At 37.0% G+C, this 23630-nt stretch overlaps 1 protein-coding gene across 7 annotated transcripts; it reads right to left on the bottom strand.

Moving 5' to 3' along the window:
• Positions 1–483: 483 nt before the first annotated feature.
• septin6 (septin 6) lies at positions 484–23122 on the bottom strand. Of its 7 annotated transcripts, none has more exons than XR_008302008.1 (11): positions 22984–23122; positions 20927–21041; positions 17374–17569; positions 16089–16275; positions 14196–14357; positions 12071–12167; positions 10450–10618; positions 10202–10334; positions 9357–9547; positions 7833–7889; positions 484–1635 (listed from the first exon to the last, which is right to left on the bottom strand). XR_008302008.1 is itself a non-coding variant. In XM_026917520.3 (11 exons), exons 1-10 carry the CDS (start codon positions 23011–23013, stop codon positions 2561–2563), a joined length of 1305 nt encoding a protein of 434 aa, XP_026773321.1. In that variant the 5' UTR covers positions 23014–23122; the 3' UTR covers positions 484–1635; positions 2523–2560. The 7 variants fall into 7 exon arrangements, 5 of the variants coding, with proteins under 5 accessions (XP_026773321.1, XP_026773323.1, XP_026773319.1 ...); XM_026917520.3 differs by lacking the exon at positions 7833–7889 and adding an exon at positions 2523–2585; XR_003402997.3 differs by lacking the exon at positions 484–1635 and adding an exon at positions 4855–5754.
• Positions 23123–23630: the final 508 nt, after the last annotated feature.

The following is a 23630-nucleotide window of genomic DNA, read 5'->3' as shown; positions in this document are numbered from 1 at the left end:
AAGCCAGTATCATACCTCATTGTCATTAAGTTCTTTCCTCTGTAGCATCCAACAGACAGTAAGCTCCAGAGGATATATAATTTATAATGAATAATTAGATTTTAGTATCATCAGGCCTTTGTTGATTAAATTTTTATCCAAATTTGTGCACAAACTTATAGCCTCAATGATCAAAAGATTTCATCATCTTTGGCTTTCTCGTGTGATTGTTAAAATCAGAAAACTGACTTTCTTTTCAAGTATTATTTTTTATAACTGGATTAAAGCAACACGTGAGACTGCCAAAAATCAATGCATGCTAAGACCCATTACTTTATTCATTTCATATAATATAATATAATATAATATAATATAATATAATATATATATACATACATACATACATACATACATACATACATACACACACACACACACACACACACACACACACACACACATCCATACATCCATACATACATAGATAATTAAATCACTAAACAATTTTTGAGAGATTTTTTTATTGAAAATGTACACCGATGAAATCTTACCACAATGAAATATTTCACAACTTTGTGTTAGGACAGGCGCCGATGAAAGATGCTAGGATTACGATGCAGTCTGACAACCAGAATGACCACCTACCAACAGTGTGATTGATCATCAACACATTTCTACTTCAATACACAAAATAGATCCTTATAAATTATATATAAATATGGACGGCTATCTGTGTCTGCCATTGTGTATTTTAAACTGCCAAAACAAAGTATCTCAATGTGTAGTATCTCCAGGACATGGTTTTTGATAGAAATCTGCAGAAATGTGCAATTGCCCACAGACCTGTAATAACTACCTATGAGGAAAAAAGGCCAACAGAGAAAGCATTTACACTGTAGAATCATATAAAACATGCAAAGGCTGATTAGATAAGGCAAAGCATGAAATGAAAAAAGGGGCTCTGAATGTGACCTACATGGTATTCAGAAGGGCTTCTTTAAACCATGACCTTTAAAATTCAACAAATTAAAAGACAGTTAGAAATTAGAAATCATTGTTGCATTGCTGGAACTCATCAAACTTAAAATCAGCCCAACTTAAATAATTGTGCACTACAAGCAACTTTTAGATTTATTCAATGGTTTCATTTTAAAGGATCTAATAAATTAAAGAAGTAATATGCAGTATTTCTTTGGGTCTTTCTATCTCACAGTCAGAGTCAACACAAAACACACCCAGATGTGTAAATGCAAAAGATTGGGGCATAAATGAAAGTTATGTATGCAAAAGCAATATATATTCTAATTTATAAAAACTGATGTTTTTACAATAAATTATTTATTTTCCCTTCATGCTCTATTTTACTACCAGAACTTTGGTTCCAGTATCTTCACAAAGTCTATAAAAATATTAGTGTGGGACTGTTGTGTGCCTAAATAGAAAAGAGCGAATACGTCTTGCGGAAAATACCATGTAAAGCCCACATATGACCATGTTTAACTGAGCAGACAAGTTTCCAAAAAATTGAAAAAAAAAACAACAACAACAAAAAAAAGGCTGACAGAGTGAAAGGCAGGAAGAGGAAATGGGTGCTTAGTTCTTGAGGAAGCTGCGATCCCCTCTTCTGACAGGCGGCCGCGAAAGATTTAAAAGAAGCTAGAAGAAAGGGACAGAAATGCAGGTTAGAGAAAGAGTCAAGCAGCCGGAAAGAGAAATAGCTAACCACGGGAGGACAAGGTTTACACAAATTAATCTGAAATTCTTTCACAATTTTTGACAGCCAAAAGCACTAAATATTTTGAGTGTATCTGCACACATCCCATATTCAGTATTGTGTTTACAAACATGAATTCAAGCGTAGTCCCACTTGTTAACGTCTTTAAGCTGTGGAATAACAATTGTAAACCTGTTAAAATCAGTGATCCTCAAGGATGGGTGTGGGCTGTTTATTTAAAAAAAATTCAAATTCACACCTTAATTAAAATCCACTGAAAATTTGTATATTGTTTATAATGTCATAAACTAGAGTTTCTGATAGAACTGATACATACTGTATATACATGTATGTATATACATGTATTAATTAGCCTGAAATATATTCTCAGTGCATTTTCGGGACCTCCCTGAAGGGGCTAAACATGTTAAGCACACTAGTCACACAGCACTGCATATAGTACACTTCAAGCACAGTAAGCACAGCCTTAGGCAAGTGATTAGATTTAGTAGCACACAGAGCATTCTTTGCAAAAGTTGCTGTAACCAAAATTAAAATTAAATAATTAAAAAAAAAAAAAAAAAAGGCCTTTTATAGACAAGGAAGCCGTTCTATTAGAAATCCCCAAGAGCTGGCATCCACAATGTCTTCCTATGGCCTTAGAGTAGCAAATAACCAAAAACTCATGGTCAGGTCCATTAGCAAAGCTGTGCGGGCGAAGATACTACTCAGTGCAGAGCCAGGGATTACTGCAAAGGAAAGTAAATAAAACACACACACACAAAGCAGTGAGCAAGGAAAGTGTAGTCAGCTTCAACATACGACCCACCAGAGAACATACGATGCCTCAAATTAAAGAACGATACTTCAAGTCTGCTCACACCCATCCCACCTAGGATTTAAGAGGACACACCTGCTGAGTGCCATTCATCAAAATACAACATCCTGTTTCCACCAGTACGCTCATCCATTTTAATGGTCTTGATTTAAAAACAATTTGATAGACTTTTAAAATATACTTAATATACAATCGCCATCCACTTTAATAGGAACACCAAAGCACCAGCTCATTTATGCATTTATCCAATCATTCAATCATGTAGCAGCAGCATAATGCATAAAATCATGCAGCTACAGGTCAAGAGCTTCAGTTAATGTTCACATCAAACATCAGAATGGGGGGAAAAGTGTGATCTCTGTGATCACTTTAACCGTCGCATGGTTGTTGCTACCAGATGGGCTGGTTTGAATATTTCATAAACTGCTGATCTCCTGGGATTTTCACACACAACCATCTCTAGAGTTTACACAGAACGGTGCGAAAAACAAAAAACATTGAGTGAGTGACAGGTCTGTGGGTGGAAACGCCTTGTTGATAAGAGAGGTCAGAGGAAAATAGCCAAATTGGATCAAGCTGCCAGGAAGGATATAGTAACTCATATAATCTCTCTTTACAACTGTTGTGAGCAGAAAACCATCTCAACATGCACAAAACATTAAACCATGAGGTGGATGGGCTACAACAGCAGAAGCCTACATTGGGTTCCACTCCTGTCAGCTAAGAACAGGAATCTGAGGCTATCATGAGCACAGACTCACCCAAACTGGACAGTTGAAGATTAGAAAAAAAAAAAAAATCACCTGGTCTTTTTCCAGTCTTCAGCTGTCTAGTCTCAGTGAGAGCCTGTGCCCATGATAGCCTCAGATTCTTGTTCTTGGCTGACAGGGGTGGAACCCAATGTGGTCTTCTGCCGTTGTAGCCCATCCACCTCAATGTTTGATGTGTTGTGCGTTCTGAGATGCTTTTCTGCTCACCATGGTTGTAAAGAGTGCTTATTTGAGCTACTGTAGACTTCCTGGCAGTTCAAGCTAGTCTGGTGATTCTTTTCATTGATTCTGGTCATTGCATTTCTGTTTTTCACACCATTCTGTGTAAACTCTAGAGACTGTTGTTTGTGAAAATCCCAGGAGATCAGCAGTTTCTGAAATCCTCAAACCAGCCCATCTGGTAGCAACAACCATGCCACAGTTGAAATCACAGAGATCACACTTTTCCCCCATTCTGATGTTTGATGTGAACATTAACTGAAGCTCTTGACCTGTATCTGCATGATTTTATGCATTGTGCTGCTGCCACATGATTGAATGATTGGATAACTGCATAAATGAGCAGGTGTACAGGTGTTCCTATGAAAGTGGATGGTGAACATATTTAGTACATTTATGTTAATGAGGGAAAGTAGAATAAAGAAATTTGATGTGTTACATCTGAATGATATAGGATCCAGTTAAAACTGGAAACAGCAGTTTGTGAAGAAAATCTTCATTCATTTTACACGACAATGCACACTTAATTTCCTGTTTAATATGTACACCTACATTTTTTATGAGCACTTCCATTTAAAATATATAATTACTGACTGTAGCCCATCTGCTGCTGTACACAATTTGTCAGCCTCATTGACCCTCTACAACAGTGGAAAGACATTATTAGGGCGACGTTTCATTCTCAGCACAGCAGTGACCCCGACAGCAGTATCTTAGTGGTTGTTGTGCTAGAACGTGGATCAGACACAGAAGCATTGCTGTACATTGTTACTGGTCACTGCATTACACACCTACCATGTTCAAAAATTTTCCAAGCAACGTTTGTCCTCTAACCGTTAATCAGTGTCAGGCTCTGACCAACAGTGGTCCATTTCCACTGAAGGATGGTATAGAGGGCTAACAAATTATACATAGCTACAGTCAGTAACCACCTACAAAGTGACATATGTTAAGTGTGCTTGATAAAATACTCATCAAGATAAGTATAAGGAATAAAGTGACCACTGACTGTATATGTAGCTTTAGTGGAAAATTTCTGTAAAACAAATTTGGAGGTTTTTTCTGCTCTTGTGAAGGTATTTGAGTGAAGCAAAGTATGTTGCCCAAAAAGGAGTGATGAATTGAAGATCCATTTTTATCTAAATCCTGAGAAGGTTTTTCGGTGTTTACAAACACCCAGCATAGAAAGACATATCTTCCCAAAATATTCAAATTAAGAATTTAACTATAATCAAGATAATATAAAAAATATTCATATGTGGTATTATATTTTTAAAACATTTACAATGCAGAATTTATGGCATGATACTGATACACAAGGAGTTTGCCCACAGTTTCAATGTTTGGTCAAATGGCCCTTTATTATTTGTTTTAGAAGACTATTTTGTATACTGACAAGTGTAATATTGTTCCCTTGGCAATACTTATTAAAAATCTCTAAGTACAAAATGTTCTTTTTGTAATAATGTGTCACAAACTAGTCAAAGAAGCAGATATAAGCAGGTGCTGGTACTTAAAACATTGCACAGCAAAAGCTTGCCTTAAAACACTTCCTATAAGCGTGCTCATGGCATGTATAAAAAAACGCATTGAGGTATGACCAAAGATGACTAGAAAACATTCTGATAACATGCAACAGGATAAAATGAAACAAACACCTCATGCCAAAGTCAGTACTACTGAGATTCTAAAGGTGTGCATTACTGCAATGATGAAATGACATAAGTTAAAATCATTTCCACCTATTTCAAGTATGAGCTTAATGAGCAAATACACCTGAGTGATGCACACCTTTAGTATAAGTAGTATACAGAGGATCTTCTTGACTGAAGCCCAACCAACAAAGCCATTACAGTTGTAACTGTTGATGAACAGCAAACCATGCCCAGCTGATGTCAGTCTCATTTTACCCTACTATTAACACAACAGTAGTCACACTCATTAGCGTTAATAGCAAACCTGGGCATGCATTACAGATCAACCAAAACAAGTCATTATAAGAAAAGAAACAGTGGCTCTTAAAATGAAATAAAAAATAAAAATAAGGAAACAGAATGCATTTAAGTCAACAATTCCATTCACATTAATGATCCCTCTTCAGCGTGGTTATGTATGAGGCTTGGGAGAGGAGGGAAAAGAGGGGAGGGGGAGCGGAGCAGCATGGCTCAGTAGCACTGAGGGGGAAGAACTCATTCACAGCTGGCTGGGAGAGCACTTTCTACAGGAACCCTGAACTGCAAATGAGAGAGAATGAGGATTATTTTCTCTATCGGTTACATTCATACTATGTTCACTCATACACAAATCTTAAAGGTTAATGCAATGTGTTAGAGATGTTGAAAGGGGTTATGGGAAAAGTGTGGAACGTTCTTGAAAATGAAACCTAACTTTTGCTGTTTTATGTTTTCCCAAACAATCGACGGGTTGTTTCAATTGTGCGAACTTGAACTTCAGTACAACAGGTAACTGAAGTCCAGTGGTCAGAAGTCTGAATGAATAAAAGAGCTCCCCGACTCAGAATCAGTGCTGTCTCATATAATGACCACAAAGTCTACTGTTCCTCAAACAAGTTGATCATCATAAATAACTACACCTTGACCCAGGTATTCATTATGCAAAAATGGGTGTATGGCAAAGCAGAGGATTTAACTTCACAGCTTGCCCAAGAATAGTGTTATTTTAGGGCCAAGTGCTGCAGCAGTATGATTCAGCTGTGCAGCAGAGAAACAGTCACTTTCGGGGAATCATGGGACAAGCTGCGTCACAACAAGAGAATTCATAAGACATATGGGGCAGTACATCAAATAGGGTCAGTAATAAACTAAGAGCCTGCCAATAGTGCCAGGATAAACACTGCCTCTACCACAGCTCTGCCAGAGTTTAGGCTAATGATGATTATAGTTGAAACTTTTTAAGAATCAAAGGGAGAGATTTACTATGTATTTGTAAACCCTCTTTCCCTGTCACAATCTACTAAAGACACTTTTTGAGCTTATAATGAGATTATTGCATTAGAGGAGATTCCCTATCAAACCACAAAATATTAGGTGGCAATTACTGTAACGAAGCACCTAGGCTCACTGTAATTACTGACTGCAAACGCAATAATGCTCATGAAAAACTGGTTATATTTTCAACATGGCTACAGTAGTTATGGCTCAGAGATGACATCAATGGCCACAGACACGTGCACATAATTTACTAGTGATGACCAAATGCACATTTTTATCAACCAAGTCATATTATTATTATTATTATTCATAACTAATTGGAAGAAATAGAAAAACTATGTCAAAAATAGTCATGGAATCCTTGCACTGCAAATGCTTTTGCTTTCTGATTCTTGTCAGATTCTTTTCAGCATACTGTGGACTCTGTTGCTGGAACGTCAATCAGCCTTACCTAATGCACTAGCTAGATTTTTGAGGTCACTTTTACAAGAAGTTCAGAATCACATACAGTGTCTGAATAGCCAAGACATGGGAATGAAATTAAACATGATCTTTGCAACATTTTAGTTTCCAAATGTATTCCAAATGTGATAGACACAACTCACATTCTGTTAGTTCTACCAGCCTAAAATGACCGTGTGTTCAAAAACAGAAAGTAAACATTCAGGATGTGTGGGATTCTAAAATCCTAATAACAAATATTAAAGTAAAATAATCCAGGTTTGCTGGTTTGTTTGATGACAGGAGACATATGCAAAAATGTTTTGGTTTTTTTTTTGGGTACACCAGCCATATGTTAATCAGGCAAGGTGCACCCGTGTTGCACGCTTGAACGGTGAGTAAAAAGTAAGTGCAAATGTTGCACTTGCCTACACACTGTTAAACTTGTTTAATGCATTTCTGAGAGTATTTCTCTAGACCCACTGATGTATATTAAATCTCTAATTCGCTTTTACTAACCACAATGACTTTGCTACAATAGTTTCCCTAAGATATGGATTAAGCTGTGCCTTAATGTTTAAAAGCCTTACCAGCTTAAGGTGTCTCATGCAGCATGCAGCAAGCAGATGAGGAATTAACTGGAAGAAAGCATGGATTTAACATGCAGAAACTTGACCACACAAGATGAAGAGAGCACAACAATATTCCATCATACATGCCATGCCCTGCTTGGTTACTGAGGAGAACTGTATGTTTCTAAAACTGTCACACACACATCCTGCAGAATAAACAGTGTTTCCTCAGTAACAGATGAATATGAAATGAACTGAAATGTATAAGAACAGTGGGCAGCCTTTGTTTCGCTCAAGGAGTGAAAAAAAAATGCCAGTGAGAAAAATGAGAAAGGAAAAAATGTAAACCTTCTCAGTGCAAGTGTCTTCCTCCTTTATAATGGTCTGGGGAAGTGGCCAAATCAGCTTGAATACACAACCATGAGTGATTACCAACATGTTAGGAGCAGTGGTCACTTTGACTGCAGTTTATGTTTCTATCATTCTTGTTGGTGAATGGCTTAACAACTGTATCCAGTCAGTGTCAATGCAATAACAAGAATATTGGATGTCAAATGTACATTATAATGCTGTGATTTAAAGGAAAACTCCACCCTGAAGGACATTAAATATGTTTGTACTGAAATATCTGTGGCGTGCTTAATAATTCAGGTGCATAATTCAGCTGCAATAATTAGTCAGCTGATGCTGTATGTTTGTTATTCCCATGAGAAATTAACAGTTGTGTGGCACACTGACATCACTGGGGGACACTGCCAGTGCAGTTACAATGGTGTTCATTCGGGGAAAAAATATTTCAATGATCCCAAACACTTGACAATGGTCAGCTTCCTGGTTGATATATAAAAACAAGAATGTCTTTTCTGAATGTCATATTAATGAGACAAACACAGAAGTAGTGTAGTCACCAAACACTGGACTCATAGATCCAGAATGCAATTCAGCGATATGACACAGCTGCTCTGAATTACGCCAGAGACTTGGCTGGGCTTGTTAGTGGTGGGATGGGTGAGCAAGCTGTACTGACTAAAGGACTAAAGAATTCTTGCACTTGGGTAAAGATGAAGTGAAAGCTAATTCCCACTGGTGCCACTATGAGCAGATTGTCAAGCTGCATTGTGGGTAATGTAGGAAACTGTTATCCAAAGTAAATATAGGCCAGCTTGTTAATGAAAAAAAGTTTAAAACAAATAAACTGAGAATTGAATTTTAAAATACATCTTTTGCACTACTGAAGATCACATTGATTATTGTTATGCAATATTGTTAAGTCTTTCAGGGTGGATTTTTCTTTAAAGCTTTAGTATACATAGTCCTATGAACAGTGCTAATAAAAAAGCAACTGAGCAGTCAATAGCAGAATTACTAAAAATACTGTTAACTGTTAAATACGAAAATTCATAGTTAATCTAAATTACCCAATAATAGTAATAATTAATAATGTGCATGGAGACACAGAAAATTCTAAGCTAGTACAGACAATCAATATTTCTGTGTGTATTTACTTATATCTGAAAATAGCTAATATTGTTAACAACTCAGATTTATTATATTTAAGTAGAAATATTTCCTCCACAATTTGGATTAAAAGTAGCCAGGAGTAAAATGTTACTGATCACACATTTAACAATAGGCAATCAGGACAATAAAAAGCATTATATTTACAAGGTAAACTGTTATTACATGCACCAACTCACATCCACTGAAAAATATGGGTTTGTATCTTTATATTGGCTCCACTCTCCAATTAGACAATGAGAGTCAACCACATCATTAAAGAGAACACAAGGATATCAGCTGTTCTAAGGTCATCAGGTCAATGTTTTGAGTGAAAAATGATCAGGTTGAAGATGGATAGAGGTCGATACTTACTTTTTCCTCTCTTTGTCCCTCTTGAGTGTGGTGGAGCTGCCTGCTTGCTGGGCCTGGGACTGCAGGAGTTCAGCTGCCGTTTTCTTCTGCTTGAAGATGTTCAGCTCGTCATCAAGGGCCTTCTTTTTATCCTCTAGCTTCTTCTTCTCATCCTGGTGCAGCTTCTTCAGACGGTCAAACTTTTCATGCAGCTAAATATGAGGACCACATGGTCAATGGTCAAATGGCTTCCTTAATGAGGTGAAGGAATGACATGGCACCATTTCACTACACCGGTCAATTACCTTCTAGTTATTTCACTAACTCAATTTTGTTTCTACCAAAGAAATTTCAAGACCTACGTATCAGATGAGTAGACACAAAATACTCGAGGGCATATATATATATATATATATATATATATATATATATGTTCAAACTTGTTCTCCGGGAAGAGGGGGAAATAACCGTCCATTTTTGATATAATCCTTTTAAAAATGACTTGTCTAATGTCCTGTGTAGAAACTGTTTGAACATGTCTACACTGACAGGAAGGTGGCAGGACTGTCAATCATTCCAGATTCACTTGTCGATTGGCCAATCTGCCGTTTGTATTATGACAAAAAGAAGACTGCTCTTCTGAAGTATTTGTGAGCAATAACGCATTCTAGTGTACTCCAATGTTAAAATTTGGCACTCCTATGCACAATATGTAAAAGTTCTGATATAGTCTTCTAAATAATTTGTTTCTGGTATTTTCCATCTCAACCCTTACCCACGCCCCTCTGCAGTTCCTTTTCAGTTTGATTAACCATGCTCTAGGTACTTTTTTTTTTTTTTTACGAGTGAGTTAAAAGTAAGCCAACCTCCTTCTCTGCCTCCTTCAGCTCAGCCTCTTTCTCTTTCACTCTCTGAACAAACATCTGCCTCATCTCTTCTTCCTTCTTCTGCAGCTCACCCATGAACTCATTCCTCTTGGCCTCATAAGTCTCCTGTAGACTGTAAGGAAAGTAAATGTAGTCATGATTTACAACACAATTAATTAATTAATTCTCAATCAAAATAACCAACATAAGAATAAAAAAAACTTTGGTGTAATCTTCTCTCTCCTCACCTGAAAGGTTTGCTGTCAGGATCTGTGTCTTTAAAGCCCATCTCCTCCAGTTTGCAGCGGCGGTAGAGCTCATAGTGGCGTGTGTGGGTCTGCTCCCTCAGATCCTCCATGTTCACTCGGATCAGCATCTCTCTCAGCTTCACAAAGTCACAGTGGTTCTCATTTTCCACTGGAAACAGTGAGTTCTTTATGAACAGCAGGGAAACGAAGCCTTGCCACCTGATTATTCCAATTGCCATTTGAACATCATCCGTTTAAAAAAAAAAATCCTTTTCATGAAATACTGAATTTTATTTATCAAGTGTCACACTCAACACAGCCCGCTGACTCATTTCATTTGGCTCTTATGAACTCGCAAAAAAATAATATTTAACAAAAGTTTAACAACAGCTTTCATCTAATAGAATATACAGTTAATTTGTTTGTTAGCCCTTGTTTTTCATAGAAACATCCTATTCTATTTTGAGAGCCTAGGTTATTGGTGATAAAAATTGATAATAATGCATTAAAAAATTAATAGCCTTAATTTATGGCCCTTCAAGGGCTCACAAAAAATGCTGATGTTGTCCAGGCTGAATCTGAGTTTGATGCCAGTTTTAAAAGGTGCGAATAAATTTTGTCCAGCAGATGGTGCTCCAAAAGCCACGCTGAAGGCATGAAAAGTGGGAAGTTAATATGCACATGCTTTCCAACCATGCATATAGTATATACAAAAATTTATACAAAAACATACAGTATACACAATGTTCAGAAATATGTCTATAAATCAAAAATATCTCTATAAAAGATAGTCTCCTGGACAGCTTCAAAACACCAGCCATTTTTAATTGCAATATACCTGTACGCTTTCTTTCTGTTTTTTTCTTAGTAGTCTTAGATCACCTGAGGTCATAAAGCTTTACAGATTACCTTTATTCATATTCACACAATGCTTATGACTCATTCAATGATACTAGGACAAGAGAGAGTGATCATATTACATTCTTAGATATCATTATCATCATATTACATTAGTTTAGCTCACAATACACATGGAAGCAGATAGTTAGACAATTAGAATTAGCTTATGACAGTGCAGTGGCGCATATGTATGTATATATATATATATATATATATATATATATATATATATATATATATATATATATATATATATATATATATATATATATATGCGCCACTGCACTGTCATACATCAGACATTAGTGAAAAACACACACCCTACACACTACCACTCATTTTCTTTGCTAGGTCAAGTTAAATTAAGCACTAGCCCACTTGCAATGAATGTATGACTTGCACGAAGAGAGAGAGAGAGAGAGAGAGAGAGAGAGAGAGAGAGAGAGGAAAAAGAGGGAGAAGGACAACAGCACAATGCCAGAAACAGCTGGTTTGTGGTTTATTGTGCCATGGTGAGTGTCAACTGAATATGTGAGTGTCATGCATCAAGTGAAGTGCTACTGTGACTGTTTGCCTCCTTATACAGAAAGCAGCCAAAAAATAAAACAATAAAACCATGTGGTGCAGCTATGCGAGTAAGAGCCTGGGTCTGCACTAACAGCCCTGATTCTGAGAGTGGATCTCAGTTTTATTTCCTCTGTAAGACGTGACTAGAGCTTACCCTGAACAGTTCCCCATGGGTACTGCCGTGCTTTCACCATCTTGTTCCCAATCTTCACTTCCTCAGTACTTCCCACAACTGCAAACGGCAAATGGCCCTACACAGCCCAAAGAAGACATGCAAATCAGAAATCAGTGCTGTTCTTGCAACCAAAATTTTTACATACAGTCTTCTATGTCGTAAATACAGCATTATTTACAGGAAGATGCATTATTTGACACAGAGGAAGGTGCAATCAGGAAACAAATTGGTATGCCCGATAATCATGAACTATTATCGATCACACTGGAAGACCAAAGCAAAGCATCTGGGGAAGGAAGGTCACCATGTTCTCACTCCTACTGGAACAGAATATTTTAGAGTGAAGGCTGTTAAATGATAGCAGTCTATAAAGCAAACAAACTGCCATGTCCTCATTATGTCAATATTTACTCTCAGGAAAGCCACATACAGCAGTAGAGAGCTAGATATGAATCTGCAGAAGCAGGGAGAGCACCTAACATACATTCTCTGCATGAAAGAAAGAGGGATTCTAGGTTTGCACCCTGTGAGAAAATGAATGCACTGAGACCTCTAGACCATAAATGGCAAGTGTCTGCTGAACTACACTCTGTCTACATTTATTTACTGGCTCACACAGAAGTCTTTGTTCTGTGGGTGGGTGTGTGTGTCTTTCCCACACTTCCTGTAGTGACAGCATGCTGATTATACATTCCTGTCCTTCTGTGCCATTTCCTGTCAGAAAGACAAGGATGGCAAGCTTTACACCAGATGGGCTGTTTCTCCTGTCATATAAAAAAGTGAAATAATCCACACAGAAATATTAAACATTGTAGTGGGTCCTCAACATACAATGCACATAAACAATTATGATGACAAATTTGTGTGATTACATTTTTAAGTCACACTACATATACTGTATATTGTGATACAATATTCAAATTTTGTAATCAGAGAAAATATACACAAGCTACAACACAACAGCCAAACTCACACTGATTAGCTACTAGATTCAAACAGCCTATATGTGACTACTGCTAATAAAGATTTCTCATGGAAATGTACATATATCTCAACACTCAGAATTTCTGGTTCAAGTAATCTGTCTGACTCAACAATTTAAAATTATATCATTTTCCCCCGAAGATAATTACAATATTTATTTATGATACTTGAATTTGGCCTTTTTTTGAATTTGAACTTTTGCCAAGTAGAAATAACAAAACTCAGCTGAGCCCAGAAAACACTAATCTACACTCTACATATGGCCAAAAGTACTGTACGTGGACACCTGACCATCACTCCCATATGTGCCCATTCCAAAATCATGGGCAGTAACAGACTTGGTTCCCCCTTTGCTGTAATAACAGCCTCCACTCTTCTGAGAAGGTTTTACACTAGATTTTGGAGCGTGGATGTGGGGATTTGTTTCCATTCAGCCACAAGAACTTTAGTGAGGTCAGCCACTAATGTCAAGTGAGGAGGCCTGGTGCACAGTCCACGTTCCGCTTCATCGGAAAGGTGTTCAGTGGGGTCGAGTTCAGGGCTCTGTACAAGCCCCTCGAGTTCTTCCACACCAACCTTGGCAAACACACGTTTTTCTGAATCTCTCTTTGTGCACAGGGGCATTGTTATGATAAAACAGGTCTGGGCCCTTTAGTTCCAGAGAAAGAAAATTCTTGGCACATTCTAAGCAATTGTGTTCTTACAACTTTGTGGAAACAGTTTGAGGAATACGCACATATGGTTGTGATGGTCAGGTGTCCACATACTTTTAGTCATATAGTGTATTACAAGATAATTATAGAAATGACTAGATTTTGTGTATAGCATCCATCATTTATTTTCTCTTTTTGTTCGTCAGTACAAATCTCCAGATCACATTTCCACAGCACTTAGCTCTGTCCTTTGGCTCAGTTTTAGTTTAGCAGCTCAGATCTACAGAAAAATGTTCACTGCATGTTCACATCCTGTATTTTGGTCTATTCAGGATTGAATCACTTTCTCTCCACAATTGAACCACACTAGAGTTCGACTGGAACTGTACAAAGACTACCTTGCTCAGTCTCAGACTGTTCTTTTGGTCGAGTGTGACTGCAGTGTTCTCAATGCTGGAGTGACTTACGTTCATGGTGGAGTTGATCTCTGCCACAGTCTCATCATCAGTGGGGAACTGGTAAATCTGCACTCCGTTGCTGACGAGCTCACTGGTAATCTTAATCTTGAACTTGGCCAGTTCACTCTTTGAGATGGCATCTGACTTAGCAATGATGGGGATGATATTCACCTGCATTATTGGTGATAAACAATATGCAGTCATCAGAATCAAATAAAAGTAAATGCAGAAATTCATTCCTGTAGCTTTTTCCTGTTTCGGTAAACGACAGGGCTAACAGAAGCAGACAAATTCCTAACTATATGTGGAAAATATTAGCACATAAGCCTTTACAGTGATGCATATAATGCTACATTCAAATACAAATATAACTCTAATATAACATAAAGCTCAGTCAAGGTTGACACCACACACAGGGCTCAAAATTAGCATTTTTATGACTGTCCCAGAATCATCTCAGGAAACTATTTTAATCATCCCAGAGGAAACTTAACTGTCCCAAATACAAAACCTGACCTTTTCATGACAAAAAAAATGTAAAGAAATGATTAACAATTGTTAAACAGGTGTAAATGTTTAGCAGTATGAGGGTTGGAGAGGGTCTCAAAGCAGCAGGTTAACTTACAATATGCAGTTCTTATGTACAGTTTTATGTACAGCATATATTGTTACTTTTTGAGGTGACAGATAACCCGTGTTCCTCAACAATCATCATAGTAACATAGTAAAAGGGAACACACCTAGATAGACTTAGACACAAACAGACTCAGAGAGAGAAAGAGATGTGTTTGTGCATCTTATCTCCTATAGATAGCCAGTGGAGAGTCATTAAGAGAGGTGTAATGTACAACTTTTGGATGACTATCATGAATGTTCAACAAAATTGGTGATTTGCCTTTTGCAGCAAGACCAAGATTAAATCAGTTACACAGCAGAATTATAACTGCATAGCAGATTAATAGCACAAGGGTTTCCATTACAATGTCTAGGATGGTATACAATAGAATTAATAGGGGTTAACTGAACATTCAGCCTCCATTCTTGGCTCACACACTGAGCACTTAAATACTGCTCAGTTCTTTCATACAAAAAAAAAAAAAAATTCAACCACCTACACTGCTCAATGGAGCTATTCCACACACACTGGCTTGTAGTACTTCCTGCCAGTAAAGGTTTTATTGTGAGAATAATACACATAGGAGTAGCAGGATAAACACAATGGATATCACAATAGGGGTGTGTGCGTGTGTGTGTACAATCAGTATTGCAGCTACCACAATTAAATACGTCTGATGGACACAGTTCTTATCCCTCTTAGTAACATAATACAAAAAAAACTATATTTGTAGTGTGTTGCAATGTTTATTTCAAATATCAAATATCTGCAAGGTTTCTCTCAGGTTCTCGAAGAATTTATCTCAAGAATGTATTTTTGTAGCTCCATTCCATAGTCATCTTTTTTGTTTGTTTTTGTTTTTGTTTTTTCCTCTTCTTACAGTGTTTGTTGCTTTTGTTATTCATATATCTACATGTACTGCCCACTTCACCCACCTAGACATTTGTAAGTGTGTATAAATACACAATATCCACCAAAAATGTCCTTGTCCTAGTTAGTGTTTTAATTTATATACACGGTCATGTTTAGTTGAACTCTTTGATGAGCCTGATGGTTATTGCTACCATAAAAGAGTGGATGAGGTGTATTTAGGGCAGTACATGCAAATGCAAAATGTTAAAACAAATCATGAGTGGTACAGATGATTTTGACCTTATAACCAGAGGGAACAATGATCTCAACACAATCTCATTAACAAAACAAAACAAAAGGATGTATTACAATTTAATGACCCATAAACTTAAAGCCCAACCAGTGCCATTAGCAAGGCTTTAAACAGCACTGACCTTACTGTCCAGCTTCTTCATGGTCACCAGATCCAGAGATTTTAAGGAGTGTCCAGTGGGTGCGATGAAGTACAGACAGGCATGGATGCGTGAGTCGTGGTAACTGTGAAGGGTGCGCTTGATCTTCAGCTCTTCTTGAAGATAGGCCTCAAACTGAGTGTCGATGAACTCCACAATAGATTTGTAGCTGCAAATGGGAACAAATGTAGAGTAAGACTAATGAAATTCAATCTAAAAGTGTAATAAAGTAATAAATCTAAAAGAAATTAATGACTGTGAGTTATTGCATGTTGACAATAGTTCAGGGGGGCTTTTCATGTTTTTACTTACAAAAACAAGCTTATCTCTTGAAAAATAAGAGCCACAGTGAAATTTCTTGTTAGTGCTGATTGCTTGGCTCTACCCATATAAATTTTATACCCCAAGTGGAGTGGAGCTGGTTTACATAAACAGCTGTACTTCTTGAATGCCTACACAGAATTACACAAAACTGAAATGCATGTATGGCAAAGGATTCTGAGATGATTTGAAGTGTTGTATGCATAACCATTAAAAAGGGGAGGAGTTAATTTGAAATAGCTTTTTTCTCTGAAACTGTAAGTCAGACTATGCTGAAATTTGGCATGCTACATCAATGCTCTAATATGTAACTGGATTTTTAATCACCACTGAATTACTTCAAAAACATGGCCACCTTCAGCCAATTAGCTTTCGGCAGGCATTTCAATCAACAATGTCACAAAACCTAAGTTTTAAGTATGTTCATGTATGGTCTCTTTATTGTTCTACGTACACTGGCAAGAACTGGCCAGCGGGGCTGATGTTTGCCAAGACTATATTTTTTTATTATTATTATTATTATTATTATTATTATTATTTGAATTTTTGCCATAATTCTTGGTCAAAGCCTTTCTCAAATACTTCATAGGTAGCATTACATCTTCTGGAAAAGTCATACCAAACAGATTTTAACTTCGTTAGAACCAAGTTTCCACACAGCTGGTGTATCCACAGAAAACAGAAAACACATCACTCTCTGTCTGGGTCAGGACCAGGCAGAAACCCAGCAGCTAGGAATAACATCATAACAACACACAATTCTTATGTAATGCCTCTAAATACTTTAGAGTGGAGACGCAAGGACACATAGAATGAAAAATATGTAAATGGAATACATTAAAAACGTAATTTGGGAAATAAAACAGAATCCATATGGTTCCATACATATGATTTTTCAATCAATCAATCCCAAAAATTCTCATTACTAAGCCAAACCCATTCGCACCTGTCCTCTTTGTTGATCTGGTCTCCAAAGCCAACAGTGTTAACGATGGTGAGCTTAAGGCGCACGTTGCTCTCCTGCAGCTCGTACGTGTTGGACTTGAGCTGCACTCCAGGCTGGTTGTGCTGAGTCGGTTCGCCCTCAAACTTGGTGTTGAACAGGGTGTCCATGAGAGTAGACTTTCCCAAACCGGTCTCCCCTAAAATCACAAAACAGCTGCATTAAGTCAGTGTAATCTTTAGCTCTTGGATGTGTGTATGGAAGTCCAAGTGGGCAGCAGTAAAATATATACAATCCTTATTAAAGTGATTCAAATTCAAATAGTCACATATTCTCTTATACATTCTTTTTCTTATGATATTATTTACTTATTGACAATCAGTTATCCGTTATTTCATTAAGCAGACACTAGCTTTCTATGTGAACAAATTCATAGTCAACTTTTTTCCACTTTCATCGTCTTGGCTGATTATGGCTCTCATTCCTGCTCTCCATAAAAGCAATAAAAAGGCTAATCATACTACACCACCAGAATGTTAATTATATAGATAGCTCTCATCTGCCACTACTTATATTTAACTTGCAAAGTACTTTCCCATGGGTCACCTTCCTGTATGAGGGAAGTGTTTTCACATAGAATAATATAGGAACTTTCCATTTTAAATCTGCTGTCATAAACTGGAATATCTTACTGACATTGAGCAAAGATTATACTACAGCCTAAACACTCAGTGATGGGATTAAATTACCAGCAGAGCGATAAGAAAATGGCGGCAGAGGCCTGACTCATTGATCATCCGACCCATTCTGACTAATCCATGAAGCAGGATCTGATTGTTCACTGAGTCACATGCATTTACTCTTCTATCCATAGTATATATGTACTTCTGGTCACAGAGAATTGTGTGTGTATGATGCAAAAACGTTCAGCAAATAAAAAAAAAAAAAAAAAAAAAGAGGAAGATGTGACTCTCTCTATAACAGTTATAGCAAGTATTAACTCCTCCTTACACATTATCCAAAATTACATGTTACTAAACTGAAAAATTACAGATTCCAGGTCTGTCATGGTAATAGTACCAGACTTTAAAAAAAAGACTTTCAGGCTTTTCCACTTGCTGTGCACATTCTTATAACCTCTGATTACTACATTAACATACCATAAGCTGTTCAGCCTCTTCAACGTCATTATTAATAGGCTTTGTGGTTAAATATGTGGAATTCATGGTTCTCAAAACTGTGGTTAATAATTTTACATTATTTATACATATTTATGTGTAATTTATATATATATATATATATATATATATATATATATATATATATATATATATATATATATATATATATATATATATATATATGCCAAATGAAGTGAAGTAGGTATGTAACATAGCTGTGTAACTATGTATAATTAAAACATATATTTGAATGCTTGCACTATCTATAGAATTTGTGTTGAATGTTTACACACAATCCTCTGAACGATACACAAAATCACAAAATCACTGCCAATGTGAAAAATAATCAACAAAGCACAAAAGAATTGCTTAACTACAATGATTAAAAACAAATAATGGAGAAATTTTTGAGGGTGACCTGGTTATCTGGGACCCAGACATGGGTATGTTTTCTCTGCCAAGCTTCCTTATACTTGTTATATTGTGAATAACATTAAACATGATCATCGCTTAACTGTAATTTCTTGTATAATAGAATATTCAGCTTGTAAAATTACATTCGCCAATGTTAGATGAGAAGACAACCCAGTAAAAAAAACTAAACATACCATAACAAATGACAGAGAATATGTGGGAGAACATTTAATAAAAATAATATAAATAATTAAAGATCAAGTCTTCTAATTACACGCTTCTAATTACAACTTTGTAGCCTGACCCATTCAGCATCAAGCCACAGAGTAAACTACAGAGAACGTAAAAGATTACAAATGGCTGAGCTACAAATGTTATGGTGAATCAAAATATTTCTCATTACTGGTATGGATTTTAAGGTAAACGATCTGTATTTGGGCCTGTATCTCTAAATCGTGCGCAGCTAGCCTTTGCACAGTTGCAACACCGGCAGACGGAAATATCACTCACCTTCAACTTATGTAGCTTAGAAGGGGTCTGGTAAAGTCAGCTAGGGATCTTGAGCTAAACACATCTGAGAGTTCTTTGGGGACTAAGCAAATTCTTTAAAATTTTCTCCCATTCTTTCTCTGAAATTGGCATTCCAAGATCAGCTACCCACATTAAAATAAAAGATATCTCTTAAAATAATTCGTATGCAATGTATCGCAATAATAATATATAATAAAAGAAGACTTCATTGCCTTTCCCTAGTCTGAACAGATCTGGGGGATAACATCCTACAGCTGGGGAAAACTCAGTATAGTTTTTCCGTTTAAAATATGTTGTTTTACTCTTCCTCTGTTTGTTCCAACACTTGCTGTGTCGGAACAAGGAAAGTAATATGTAATAATATTTTTAAAAAAAATTTAACACCAGCATATGCCTAATCTTGAACTTTAACTTTAGAAGCACCATTATTATACTATATCTGACCCAACACTGACACAGACTATTTTTGGTGCAGTATTCAATAATCTTTTGCACTGTAAGAAAAAAAATCACCTCAAAAATACACCCCATCTACCCATCGCATGGTTGGAATGTTCATACACTCTTGTCAGAGGACCATTAAACCAGCCCTCAGGAAATTTACAGGCCGGAGCAGCATTGAGCTAGATGTGGATAATTCTTCCATAATAAATTAAAAAGACAAGATTATGATAGAAGGTTGTAGCGAAATAATTATTATGTGGAATTGTAGAATTTAGTGTAGAATTTAGGATTCCAAAACACAGAAGTTATTTTTTGACATCTGCTGGTAGTTTTCAGTTTCATGGCCATATGTCTGGAACTCTGGAATGTAAATTGTGCATCAATTTATGATGTTGAATAGGCCTGCAAAACAGATCATATGTTAACCGGATCACAATACTCTGAGATCACAGAAGCATGTAGCCTGCAAAATAAGCCCTTTTACAAATCAGTGCGAGCATCGTGACCAATCTTAAACATTCCAGATGATTGTTCTGTTTTGAACAATCTTGTATTTGAACTTATGACCTTCCAACCAGTAGTCCAATGCCTCAACCACTGAGAGACCACAGTCCCTATAATAATTCAACCATATCACATCAAGGGTTCACCAACGTGTTTCTAATGGTATTGCAAAACCTACTGCATTTTTAATATGCAGCAATATAATCTCAATATATTATTTTGTTCACATCACATAAGTCTGGCCAATCACGCATCTCTCATTAGTAGACACAGTGTCATTGATCAGCTGTCAGGAAGAAGTCAGTATCCAATGTGAAACAACAGAACTGCAGTAGCCAGAAGTAATATGAGGAACATTTGTGACACAGATTTAGTTGAAATTTAAACAACCACCTAGCAGGAACTACAGCTGTATCTGTAACAGCATCAAAAAAAAGGGATTGATGGCTAAAAATGGGAAGAATTCAGCATGACACACTTACCAATGCAGAGGATGTTGAAGCAGAAGCCATGGTTAACAGACTTGTTGACCAGCTGGTCCGGCATGCTGTCAAAGCCAACATGGCCAGAGAGTGGCACTGCACGTGCTCCCTCTCCCTAAAAACAAAACCAGGTCAATTTTCATTACAAAATGTGCACAGTACACTAATATTAGTTTTTTACTGCTAGTAACGCCCACTCAGAAGTGCATATGCAATCCATTCATCTAATAAAAATCCAATAAAAATCCATTCATCTAATGAAAGGTCCAAGGCTGTATGTGTGCATGCGCATCTCCTGTCCAAATGTACAGTATGTCTAATGGCAGAAAATCTCAACAGAAAAAAACTCACTTGGCTAGGTTATTCTTTCTTTATAAGTTCATTCTTGAACTAGGGAGTGCAGATCAGGTAGGGAACCGTTCACTTCCTCTTTCCTGTCTGACAGTAACGGTTTAAAACCACATCTAAAAGATCACCCAGTCTACTGCATAGCAGAGTTTATACTGTCACGAAACTAGCAATGCTGACACCTATGAATCAAAGTCTTTTATATTAAACTTATTATATATACAACTACAATTAACTGGTCTGTGGAGCCACATGCTCAATACTATTGTATTCATACAGGTTTGGTTGTGGCTTGGCTGTTTTTTGCATATCAGCAGGTTTGCACCTGGCCTACAGACACTCTAACAGGAAACGCTGTACTTGTGCTCACCACGCAGACACGATGTCTGACAAAACAGTGACAATGAAGGTGTTATATGTTATAGCTGAAAAACCTGAGAATATTGCATCCAATTTATTAGTGTTATTGCACTGTAAAAGGAAACATGTTTTACATATATAACACTGAAAGCATTCAGTCACATACAGTCACAATTTTGAATCAGGGCGAGACTTTAAAAAAGTTAAATTGAGTTAAAATACAAGTGAAACTGTTAGAATAAAAGATCATTGTGTTCTTGGTGTGAATCGTTATAATAATGCTACCTTCTTCAGAGGATCTGAGGATCTGATACTTAAGCTCACTAAAAGATTTGTTTTAAATCAGCAGTTATGGGTTAATGTCAATATACCGATTACATTTACAGTTGGCTTTAGATTGATATAAAGCATGTGAGCTAGTGATAAGTCATTAAACTAGACTGCAATAAACAATAGACAGAACACACACACTGCTCCACACACATTCATGACATGATGATTCTACTATATATATATATATATATATATATATATATATATATATATATATATATATATATATGTATGTGTGTGTCATAGTGTATTGTAGTGTAACAGAGTGAATTTATACAGATATAAATGGGAAACTTGAGCAGCCTCTCCTGCTGTCTGTAGTTAAAGCAGAACCAAAGCTCATGGTATGGAATATTACTCGTAAAATGAAATTATCTTTTTTTTCCCCGTCGAATCACATCATCTGCTCAGCATTAGACAACGCCCACTGAACCAACAGGACAGGATGAGGATGGGGAAAATAAAATAACGGTACCGGGGGCGCAGGATATGGCCGGCTGTTCTTCCTTTACAGCCGGCTAACGGACGCCATTAAAGAATCGATGATGTGCTGTATATGTGAGAATGCACATTCACCCAGAGCCCTCAGTATTCACCACGCCAGGAGCTGCAAATTCTGCGTTTGCCTGTTCGAGCTGGTGTGCAGCTACACCGACATACAAAACCACCAACATGAGAGTGCGAGGTCAACCCGAAAAACAGAACTTCAACAAACAAACAAATAAAAATAAATATATACAGAGCTAATTCAACAAATCTGCAGTCGAATTACGTAACAATTATAGGCCTCCGTTACATTTCCACCACTGTGTGTTTCCTCCATATACTCCGCTATGAGCTACGTGCTATTTATTGTGCAGCACCACTACATTTGTATGAAAACAAGAATTTAACGGTTCCCCTTAAATAAACCAAAACGCAAAATAAATCATTTGAGCCGATGCTCATTTCGGCGCTGAGTTTTTGCTACACATGTAGAAAAAAAAGCATCGTCCCCAAGCTAAAATCTCACTCACCGCTTGTCGGGCTATCTCTGTGGCCGCCATAATCCGTCTCTGAATAAAGAGCCTCCACAGGAAACGGCACAGCGCGCGCACACACACGCGCGCGCACACGCACAGCGAAACCTTTGAGCCAATTTCCACGCGAGGGAACAAGTTACTATAACGTACAATACAAAGACGTATGTGCACATATTCTTACATATAAAATCACACATACACACAAGATTGAGTAGATACTGCAAAGTTTAGTAGTAGAATAAACCCAGAAAACGACTTATTTCTACAAAAAGCTTGTCTTGTATAAACCCCCCCCCCCTCCCCACAATGGTTCATTCTCTAGAAAACGAATTGAGGAAAGTTTAACGTAGTCAGTCATAACAGGTAGAATATTAAGATGAACTCAGGTAATCTGAAGCACTCATATATTAGGTTTTTAAAAATCCCAAATCAGAGCATTTTATGCAGTCAGAGATTCTTTTCACAAAACCTAATGCAAATAGAATATTTATGTATTTATGTATTCTATTTCACCCTTCAAACCTCCAGTGTCTAAACACCTGGATATCCTGTCATCGAGACCTTCAACAAAAAGAACTTCAACAAAGTCACAAAGTGACATAGATGTGGAATTTGCTATGAATACCTTCATGCCATGACAC

This window comes from Pangasianodon hypophthalmus, chromosome 7 (assembly GCF_027358585.1).
Source record: "Pangasianodon hypophthalmus isolate fPanHyp1 chromosome 7, fPanHyp1.pri, whole genome shotgun sequence".
In the NCBI taxonomy this organism is placed as follows: domain Eukaryota; kingdom Metazoa; phylum Chordata; class Actinopteri; order Siluriformes; family Pangasiidae; genus Pangasianodon; species Pangasianodon hypophthalmus.
Note: the sequence above shows the minus strand (reverse complement) of the source record. Positions and strands in the feature narration are given on the sequence as shown.